The sequence below is a fragment of the Silene latifolia genome, chromosome 2, assembly GCF_048544455.1.
Source record: "Silene latifolia isolate original U9 population chromosome 2, ASM4854445v1, whole genome shotgun sequence".
Lineage (NCBI taxonomy): Eukaryota > Viridiplantae > Streptophyta > Magnoliopsida > Caryophyllales > Caryophyllaceae > Silene > Silene latifolia.
The window spans coordinates 8,323,040-8,334,530 of record NC_133527.1 but is presented as its reverse complement, the minus strand read 5'-3'; the positions used below and the strand labels follow the sequence as shown (position 1 = coordinate 8,334,530).

Here is an 11,491-nt window from a genome sequence, read left to right as displayed (position 1 = left end):
ATGTATAAGGTGTCTAAGAGGAAGAAGGCGCCATCTTTCATGAAAGGTATTTAGTTTCTTTTAATACCCGTAATTAGTTAAAATTAATTACATATTTTGAAAATATATTAATTAATAATTGTTATTTTATTGATTACAGGTTCGTCATATGAGGAATATACCAAACCGGAACAGTCCCGAGTTCAAGGAAGCATCGGCCGGAACAAGATCAACAGGAAAGGAGGAGATAAGGACGCGGAAGTTGAGCCTACTCATTATGAAGGGTCTCAATCTTTTCATGATCGTGTGGTGTTAGATGTAAGTTATTTGTCTTAGCTTTTAATTTAATAGTCTTCTAATTTAATTAGTCTCATTAATTATCATGTTTGAGTAACAATTTCCTTGTTTTTTTTTCCGGAAGACCAAGAAGAATAAGGGTAAGGTACCCACGATTGTTGATCTCTTTGTTGACACTCACGCAAAGAAGACAAGCAAGGGCAAGTTGATCTTCGCGAAGGAAAAAGATCAACAGTTATATGTAAGTGTCAAAAAAAAAAATTTCTTAGCTTTTTAAAGTATATGTTTTATCAATTTTTAGATAAGTAACCTCTAACCATTAATGTTTTATCAATTTTTTAGGAACAATTCCTTGTCCGTAGGAAGAACAACCCGGAAATTGATGACAATGAGCTATGGTTTGATCTTGTTGAGGGGTTCCAAAGAGGAGATGTGTATGGAGCCGGGTCGGCAAAGGAGATTTTCTACCCTCCTACAAGAAGAAGAGGGTCAATTTCCTCCCAACAACAACCTTATACCCCAAGTGTCGTGAGTGTGCTCCAAGCTCAATTAGCCGCCAGGGAGAGGCAGGATGCCGAGAGGGAGAGGCGGGATGCCGAGAGAGATTATGAAATTCGGAGGATGAAGGAGGAAATGGAACGGATGAACTCCTTCTTCGCCAATTGCAACACGGGTGGCGCCGCAACCAAAGGATCCTAGAGATCCTAATTTTGGAGGTGGTAGTGGAGCGGGAGCAAGTTTCCCTGTTATGTAGTTTTTTAGAGAACATGTTATTCCCGGATAATGTTAGATGACCAAAACTCGTAGAACTCGTAGTTGTGTGTATGGAACATGATTTTCTTTATCAAGTTTGGTTGTGTTGGCTTCCCATGTGTTCTCTGCTGGAAGTGTTGGTTTATTTGCAGGTTTTTACGTATTTGGCTAGGTCAAAAACGATTTTTAGGCTAAAAAAATGTAAATTTGGCGACGGATACTGGGCAATTGGCGACGGGAAACCGTCGCTAAGTTTCTGATCATGAATTAATTTTAGGGTCATTGGCGACGGGAAACAGTGCATTTGGCGACGGAAATCAGTCGCCAAAATGGCGAAAAAAACGATCGCCAAAATGGCGACCAAAATCGTCGCCAATTCGAATATATGGAGATGACGTGGATTGTAAAAAGGCGACTAATGATGATCGCTAAAAAGGCGACTAATGACATCGCCAATTTTGGCGACAATTTGGTCGCCCGCTTTAAAAATTCATCGCCAAAATTGGCGACTAAGGCCTGTCGCCAAAAGCGACCAAACCTAGCTACGAAGTGCGGGCGACGGGCCTTAGTCGCTTTATTCTTAATGGCGACTGTTCTCAGTCGCCTTATATGGTCGCCAATTACCTTATTTGTTGTAGTGTTTCTCACGCTCCCCTTTGCTCTCGCACCGCAAATTGACTTGGTGCTGGAAGGACCGAGGCAGCGGATAATCCCCTGGAACCTCAACATACACCCACCGTGACTTCCAGCCCTTGCAGGAAGTAAGCTTGGGGACGGTGATATAACCTGGCTCGGTCTGTATGCTATACCACCCCCTGCCACCTTGGACATTCAGTCGAAGGTGATGAAGCCGGCGGAATAGGTTCACCGTTGGGGCCTCCCCCTTAAATTGGCACAGCCACACAAAGCCAACAATCGTCCTGATGGCCAACGGATGCAGCTGCGCCACAGCGACGTTCATTGCTTTAATTATGGCAGCAACGTATGTATTGAGAGGAAACCGGAGCCCATACTCCAGGTGTCTCATGTATACGCCGATACAACCCGGGGGAGGGCAACAGATGGCCTGACCCTCTCTAGGAATAACAATCTTATACTCCCCGCCGAAGGAGAAGTGATGTTCGAAAAAGTCAGGACCAGAACAACTGGCGAACTTGTTGGTCCAAGCACGATCAGGGCCAATCTTACAGACGTCGTCGTGATCCAGGAGATGCGGCCTCTCCTCATCGGAATGATTCATTTCCTCATCATCACCGTCATCATCACCATCATCATCATCCGAGAAATCCTCCAAATACTGATCGTTAACTTCAGGAGAAGGAGACCTAGGGCCCCTTGACCTTATCGGGACGGCGGCCAGTGCCTCCTCTTCATCAAGGCGCGACGGGGAACCCCCCGGCGCAGGATTACTAGGTCCGACATCACCAGAAGACATGTTCACAACAAAAACTTAAACAATTAAAAGTTGGAAAATTTGTTTGTTTACCTTGGGAAGAGTGTTACGCCGAGTAACGCTTCGAAGACTAGAGAGAAGTTTCGTCAAAGAAAACTAAGCGAGAAGAAGAAAATTTTTTGAGAAAATGAATTTGGAAGGCCAAATTCAGGGGCTAACTCTCCTATTTATAGGGCAAAGCCCACTCAATCCGACCAATCAGGGCAAAGCCCATGAAGCGTCAACCAATCAACACCGAGACACGTGTCAAGCATGCAGCCACAGAATGTCAATCGTCACAACAGTTACCAATCTTCTTTGACACGCTACTTAGCGGAATGCCAATCGACGTATCTTCTTCAACACGCTCCTTGTTATCTACTTGCCAAACGGCCAGCTGATCAACCAAGCTTGGCAGCACCGGCCGGGGGCAATCAAAACATCCGACACTCTCAACCTTGGACCCGCCGGCCAGCGACACCTTATTTTCCATATTTGATGTCCATTACACACCCATGTGGAGGGGGGATATGGTACGGCCTGAACAGAAGCAAGCCGAGGAAGAAGAAGCCGGGGAAGAAATTTCAACTTGCGCAGAATACGCTCAACACTCATCGAAGGTCCATACCACGGCATAGACTATGCTGGGGGCAAATTGATGGGGCATATTCTGCACCCGCTGACCGAGTCAACACATTGAGCAAGGTCAAGGATCAAAAGACGACAAGTCAACATGTTAGACCGCCTAACCGACGCGCTGTCGGCCGATCACTGGGTCTCGGCCAGCAACTAGCGGCCGGGACACACATCCGCGTACTCATATCCAAGACCCCTCGGCATGGAGTCAACAGGGCCCGCCGGCCTTCCATGGGTCCCTCGGCCGAGGGTAGATCAGTCTTTCCACCTGCTAGCCACTTGGCCACTTGGCCACTACGTGACAAAAGGTGAAAGTCTATAAATACTCCTCAACCCTCATTGAGGAAAGGATCCCAAAATATAACCTAAACACCTCATAATCTGGTAATATCTTCCTTATCTCTCTACAATATATACTTCGCCAAGTAACACACAACTTAATCCCTTTAAGTTTACTGACTTGAGCGTCGGAGTGAGTTCGCTCGGTACAAAGCCGAGCCCTCAGTTTGTTCATTGTTTCAGGAGAGACCGAAAGGAGGATTCAATCAAAGACGTCATTCTACAAGCCACGAGTGGTAACAAATAGCTGCTTCGGAATTACACCCGGAACATTTTTTAATACTATTCTCCCAAATAAACGATTGTTACATTTATTCATAGATATACATCACTCTCACTCGTCACGAAAGCTTACAACCGACTGGTTAATCATAAAAGTATATAAATGAAGCGATGATAAATTAAACTAGATTTAGGTCAAAGTAGGCAAATTAAACCCTCTGAAACAAATGTAATTATAATTAAAATAAATGAAGCGATGATATTTTAGCTTTCTATATCAGATCAAAGTAAGAGCTGTTATGTCATAGGGTACAAAATTATGGACTCTTGAGTCGTGAAGAACACCCTTATTCATGTAAGACTGATTTACAAAAATTTATTATAGGATCTTCTAATAATCACATTTACCTACTAATAAAATTACGTTTACACTACTACAAATTCAGGCAACTACAACGCCCCTTTAACAACGCTTATTCACGAAAATCACCATAAGACGTTGTAGAATGGATGGCGCGAATTTTACTAAACTTAATTACAACGGTTATGTTTTGATAACCGTTGTTATAGGTTTTAACAACGGGTCAAACTTGTACAACCGTTGTTAATATAAAAACTAATAACAACAGTTTACTCTGTAATACAATATAACCGTTGTTAATAATTTGGCAGAAAGTTAGTGAAAAGTAATTACAACGGTTATATATAAACCCGTTGTTAATAATTTTTAACAACGGTTTTCTAAGGACCCGTTGTTAATATATTCTTTAATGACAACGGGTTTATGTGTAAAAACCGTTGTCAATACTTTCCATAATATAAACCACACAAACACAGATCAGCTACAGCCACAAACACAAACCTAACACAAATACAAACACAAACATACACAAACACAAACACACACTTTCTCATCGTCTCTTTCTCTCTTAATCTCTTTATCATCGTCGCTTTATCATCTTCGTCACTGTTGTTGTCATCATCTATTACTTTCTCTAATTATCAGGTAAATATGTATCGCTTTATATGCATGGTTTTAGGTTTTGTCATCTACGTCATTATTTTCTTTCTCTAATTATTTTATTTGCATGTGTTTTTATCGATCATTATTGTTCTTTCTTTAAGTATTATTCGCTTAATTAGTTTTGTCACTGTTGTTTTTCTGTGTTTGTTAGCTTGTAAAACAAATTAAATAAAATAAAACAAAGAAGAAGATGATGGAGAGGAATGCATAATAAACTTAATTAATTAATATATAAATACATAAAAAATGAATTACATTGCTAAAAATGCAATTCTTAGATATGCATAGAGAGTCTTATTCTCTTCTATGATATCCATCCTCTCCTCCTTTGCTATTTGGAAGTTTCGTTCCGCAGTTGTTATATCGTCATATAGCTGCATTATCTGCTGCTCTGTCAAGCCATTTTTTTTGGCGTCCTTGAGTGCGATCCGAGCTTCCTCAAGGTAGCTCCTGAACCTGCTCTCGATGTCCAGCAACCGGCGGATGAAACTCTTGTTGTACTCGGTCATAATGCATGTATTACAGATGCTATCATTCATTGTTGAAGGAAGTTTGGAGTTTGTTTTAAAGATTTAGGGTTTGGAGTTTAGGACGTGGAGATAGTGATACAACGGAATGGTTATTGAGATAATGCATGAATTTATACTTAGTAATGTGTCGTTTGAGTTGTTTTTTAATTAATATATGTTTAGGAAGTTGTGCCAAATCTTATAACCCTTCTCATTCCATATATTATTGTGTCCTTTCATATGCAGGGATTTGACAGTAATAATGCATATTATGCATCAGAATTGCAGTAATAATGCATGCATCTAGTAATATATAATTTATTTATTTATTTTTTAAAATCAACAACAAAGGTTTTAAAAAAAAAAACCGTTGTCTTTAGTTATAACAACGGTTTTTTCTAGTGTAACCGTTGTTATAAGTTTTCCACCAAAATTTAGTCACACTTTCCACAACGGTTTTTTCCACTTTAAACCGTTGTTAATAGTTTTCACAACGGGTTACTTAGAAAAACCAACCGTTCTTAAAACCTTTAACAACGGATGCTTTAACAACGTCCGCTTTTTTATATAACAACGGTTTTTAACCGTTGTTATAGCCTGTATCTGTAGTAGTATTAGATCCATTTAATATAGAACGGCTTATACACGACTATCAGAAGAAAGATGACCAAAAAGTTATCCGTCAGACAGTCCCTTTGTAATTGGGTAATAGTGTTACCGTTATTTTTCTAAATGTAAATCTACTCAAATACTGACAAGTGGCAATGTTCTTCTTAAAGTGGTGTTCAACTGTCACTTTTATGGTTTCCTTTGATTCAATTTGCACAACTTACAGCAATTTTTACCAACGTTTGTGGTGTCCTAGAACACTCCTTGTCAGTACGTCCCTCCGCCACTGCTAGTGGTTAAGAGTTACACGCTCTAATTTAAATGACCAAGGTTCAAACATTAGTATCCTCTGTCAACCCTTAAACCCTAACCCTAAATAACAAAACTTTGATTGATATTATAGGACTGTAGTATATATATAGTTTCATACTTTTATAGAAAGTTTATGGTCTTTTCGACTGAAAGGACTGAATTGAAATGAAATGCATGAAATTGAAACTGAACTGAATTGAATGAAGTGAACTAAGACCCTTTTCATTTGGACTTAATAATATATCTGAAGTGAACTTATTGAGCTAAAGTTTGGTGAATTGAATTAATTGGAGCTAAACTTTTTTGAACCTAACTTATAAGAGTTGAACTGAACTTAAAGGAGCTGAAATTTTGTGAACTGATTTTATAAAAGCTGAATTCAACTTATAGAAGGTGAACTTGTAGAAAAAAAAAAGGTATAAAACTAACCTGTTATGAACTGAACTGAATTTAAACGAAATGACTTTAAGTCCAAAAGAACATGATCTAGGAGTTAGCCTGAGTAGATAGCTGAACAAAATGAACTAATAGGATATAAATATATTAGTGAGTTTCAACCATCACCTTAAGGTTTAGGTTGATACGGTGCATCTTAACATGGTATGTAAGGCACTAACCACTCTTCAAGCCCAAAGGGCATTTGAGTGAGAGGGGTATTAGGATATTAAATATTAATTGGACCGCAACCATCACTTAAGGAATTTGGTTGAGATGGTCTTTTTAATATGGTATCAGAGCCAGGGTGACTAATAATAAGTGGAATTTCAGCATATGGTACGGGGGAGCTTGTATACTAACCACTCTTTAAATCTAATTAGCATTCAAGTGAGCGGACCTAATAAACTATAAATATATTTATATCATATTAGAAACTGACTTGAATAGAATCGACACGAAATTAATTTCGAAAGCACAAGGTAACAAGCGAAAATTTTGCAATTGAAATGCTACTATTGTGGATTTAGAAGCATGAAATGCATGTAGTCTAAAAAACAATACTTCGATAGGCAAAATTGACATCAAACCGATTTTGTTATCAAGTTCTGTACGTATTTTTTGTCATGAAACTTTGATGATATGAGTTGTTTGGTACGCATCTTTGTCACTTATGAAATGAATGCACATGAAAAATGAAAAATGAAAAATGAAAAATTACGAGTATTTTCTTTCCAAGTCAATTGTGGAATTTACGATTTGTTAAACACTTGATTATCTTTGAACAACGACTTCTTTTCCTTTTTGTTTTTGTTTTTTCTGAAAGTCTTTAGCTCTTCATTCCAAGTGCCATTGAATTCTGAGCACTTTGTTGATAGTCCGCACAACGTAAAAAAAAGGAAACAAAAGTCTATAGTCGTTGAGGAGAAAAAAAAAAGGAGAATTATAACAACCTAAAATCAGTCCGACACGTTTACGACCCCACACCTGATACGAACAGTGATCCGAACTTTACCCAAATGAACTCATCATGATATTGTCCGGAATAGATCGATGACCTGGAAACTATTAAGCTACTTAATACGGAGTATTGATCAAATGAAGTGATTTACTCTTTAGATTGATGTTTTTGTCTTAATAATAAATAACTAAACAAAAAAAATAGACAAATACTAAAATTAACATTAAAAATTGAAGTAATATGATAAAGTAACTAGACCCGATCCAAACCCGACCCTTGATTATGAATTAATGACCGACCCGAACTCAACTCGACCTAATAAGATAAACTTAGCCGAAATAACCCGAACTTAAAATAATCCGACCCAAACACAACTTGACTGACCTGATTATCACCTTCACCCCTACGGCCCTACCTTCTAACATGTCGTTGTATTGTATTGACCCTTCATAATAAACAACCAAAATAAAAATAGAACTTCTTATGCATGGCGAGGAGGTTGTGGCATCAAGTATATACTCTTATTTTGTAGGTCCACAAGTGCTACCAAGTGCCGTCAACCGTGACCACAACGGTCAGACCACCACAACAATTTTTTTTATTAAGATCTAAGACTCAAAAATAATAAAATAAACAACAGGTCTCTCTTAAGACGAATTTATCCGTCTTAATATTAAAACAGATTAAATAAAACTCTCACTTGTATAAATGAAATAAATATTTTGTTAGTTTTTAGGCATATTTTTTTCTCATCTATGTCACTACTGATAAAACCGTCTTAAGCAAAATTTTGGGTAAAATAAAAGCATTAATCACGTAAAAATTAGGGACCCATTAATAGACATAATATCTAAAGTTGAATACTATAAAAGGACGACACTACTCTTCCTCCAACGTCCAACAAAATAACAAAGTAGTGCACAAATTTTGGTGTTCTACATCTCGTCTTTCATTTTCATTCAGGTATTCTCCCACATTGCATTTTTTCAGATCTCAATTCATTTTTATCATTGTTTACATCGATTTAAAAAAAAAAAAATTAAAATCATCAAATTATATTTGCATTGTTGTTTTATATTCATGTGATTCGAGTTGTTTTTTTTTTCGTTTTCTTAATCGATGTTGTATCGAAGGTTGGGTTGTCCTTTCGAATGAAGATCTTATGTTACGTCCTATTAATGAATGAATTTATTAGAATCGTGATCCAGGAAAAAAAAATATCGATTATTTATTTATAGTGTTCGTTTATATTACATCAGAAAAACATCTATATTTATAGGTAGAGTGTCATAGCTAAAATGTTAACTATCATATCATTTTACGTTGTGTTATTATAACGAGATCTGAATCCATCAATATATTATATATGGAGTAGTCCGTATCTTTTTAACAATACCAAACGTTAAATTTGTTGTTTAATTTCATGAATTAATGACAAAAGATTATTCAAATAATAGTACTAGGTTATCATTACAAAAATCAATGATATTTGGAAACTAGATTACATTGTTGGTACAACTTTATTATTGTCCCCCCTTGATAATTAATTTGTGATATTAAGCATTATATGGCACATGGCTAGTACTCCCTAGTCCCTAACTCTTTACCAAAGACTCAAGTATTATTATTATTATTATTATTATTATTATTATTATTATTATTATTATATATCGATTTTTCTAATATGTGCCCTAAATTCTAAGGACACGTATTAAAAATCTAATTAAAGAAAGAATCAGAAGAATTTCCTCCCTATTTCAGCTTGATTTGAAAGAAGAATCGCTATTATATTATACTACGTCGCAAATTTGTAACCCCTCTACCTGAAATTACACTAATGTAGCATTAGTTTTTCAAAGGAAATAAATATTATCGATTTGTTAAATTAATTACTCGATTTCCTTTCTATTTCAGCTAGATTTGAAAGAAAGATGGGTGCAAGTGAAGAGATGATTAAACCAAGAGCACCAACTGAAAAACCACCATTTACACTTAGCCAAATCAAAAGAGCAATCCCACCACATTGCTTCAATCGTTCATTAATACGTTCGTTTTCTTATGTTTTCTATGATTTAATTGCGATTTTTCTTATTTACAATATTACCAATAAATACATCGACCTTTTACCAAAACCCGTATCCTACATTGCTTGGGCCATTTACGCAATGGCCCAAGGTTGTATCATGACCGGTCTTTGGGTCCTAGCCCACGAATGTGGTCACCACGCGTTTAGTAACCACCGATGGCTTGATGACACAGTCGGGTTAATCCTCCACTCATTACTCCTAACACCCTATTTCTCATGGAAATTAAGTCACAAACGACACCACGCAAACCATAACTCGTTAGAAAAAGACGAGGTTTTCGTCCCTAACACTATAGACCACATTCCTTGGTACACAAAATATTATCAAAACCCGATTGGACGGGTTATTACCCTTTCAATCTCATTAGCCCTTGGTTTACACATGTATTTTCTCTTCAATTTTTGTGGTAGAAAATATGCTCGATTTACGAGCCATTATGACCCGAATGCCCCAATCTACTTGAACCATGAAAGGCTCCAAATATACCTATCGGATATCGGAGTTATAGCCGTGGGCTACGGTCTCCTTCACCTTTGGGCCGCTAAAGGGCTTTTGTGGGTCCTATGTGTATATGGAGGCCCATTACTAGTAATGAATGGTTTTATTGTTATAATTACTCTGCTTCATCACACACACCCTTCACTACCTCACTATGAATCATCCGAATGGGATTGGTTACGAGGCGCATTGGCGACAATGGACCGAGATTATGGAGTACTGAACCGGGTTTTCCATCATATTACCGATACTCACATTACTCATCATTTATTCTCTACCTTACCTCATTATCATGCCGAAGAGGCCACAAAGGCGATTAAGCCGATTTTGGGAAAGTATTACCAATTCGACTCGACTCCATGGTACAAGGCATTGTGGAGGGAATACAAGGAATGTGTTTATGTGACAAATGATGTTGTTGGAAAGAATAATGGTGTGTTTTGGTACACTAACAAGCTTTAAATTAGGTCATAATAATTAAGTATACACAATATGATGATTAATGTAGAGTTTGAAATCTTGTTTAGGCGTTGTGTTGTTGCAATCTTCACAATAACATGAGTTATGGTAATTTTTTATGTTTAATGGGTTAAATTAGTTTTTAGTTAATTTTATCATAATTTTAATGTAAGTGTAATGCAATTCTATTATGATAAATAATATCAAACGAGGGATATGTGTATGTCTCTTGTCCTACATCTTTTTCGAGGATTTTCATTTTTCAGATACGGGTTCAGTCTCATTCATCATTTTATCATAAAATTGTCACATTTATCTTATCTTAATTGGGAGAGGCCGATCACCCATATTCTTAATGACCACTCGTAAAAACTTCAAACAATCGTGTTGAGAAATAAAGCATACATGAGCACTTAGATAAGCTCGTAAGGGACTATTATAATTCAATAAGAGGTTTTGTGTTCGAGTTTTGAGAATCGCACGGAGCAGTGTTTAATTCCTTGCGAGAGGGCAATATTACCCTTGTGGTCCAAACTAATTCGAATTCAGACTAAACGGTGTATAACTTAAAAACGAGAGAGAAATTTAGTAAATTACTCCGTACCCTTTGTCCGGACTTCCGGTTATTTGTTGTCCTATTTCATTTTGGTATCTCAGTCAATTGTTATCCTTTCTATTTTAAAAATGAATTTGATGAGCAATTTGATCATTCACACTCAATTTGGTCCACTTGTCATTTAGTAATCGGCATCCTCCTCTTTCCTTGGGTTTTATGCCAAAACAAAGGACAACAATTGACCGAAACGGAGGAAGTATTTCCGAGTATTAACTTAACATTGTTGGTCTGTTGGTAGAAGTACGGGGTATATTACAATTAGTTGTAATATTTGAGCTTAAATGTACAATTTCTAAGGTTTATTATAAAGTTTATGAACTCAT

At 37.1% G+C, this 11,491-nt stretch overlaps 1 protein-coding gene and 1 long non-coding RNA gene across 2 annotated transcripts; both read left to right on the top strand.

Annotated features, from left to right (window-relative positions):
- Window positions 1–213: 213 nt before the first annotated feature.
- LOC141628133 (uncharacterized) lies at window positions 214–876 on the top strand. Its single transcript, XR_012537098.1, has 3 exons — window positions 214–297; window positions 401–517; window positions 619–876. It is a non-coding gene; the product is annotated as an uncharacterized LOC141628133 (long non-coding RNA).
- A 7,482-nt stretch (window positions 877–8,358) lies between these two features.
- LOC141642195 (delta(12)-fatty-acid desaturase FAD2-like) lies at window positions 8,359–10,789 on the top strand. The gene is made up of 2 exons (XM_074450912.1): window positions 8,359–8,471; window positions 9,423–10,789. Exon 2 carries the CDS (start codon window positions 9,440–9,442, stop codon window positions 10,553–10,555), a length of 1,116 nt encoding a protein of 371 aa, XP_074307013.1. The 5' UTR covers window positions 8,359–8,471; window positions 9,423–9,439; the 3' UTR covers window positions 10,556–10,789.
- Window positions 10,790–11,491: the final 702 nt, after the last annotated feature.

Coding starts and splice junctions, on each gene's coding strand:
- LOC141642195 (XM_074450912.1), top strand. CDS start 9,440: ATGGGTGCAAGTGAAGAGATGATTAAACCAAGAGCACCAACTGAAAAA.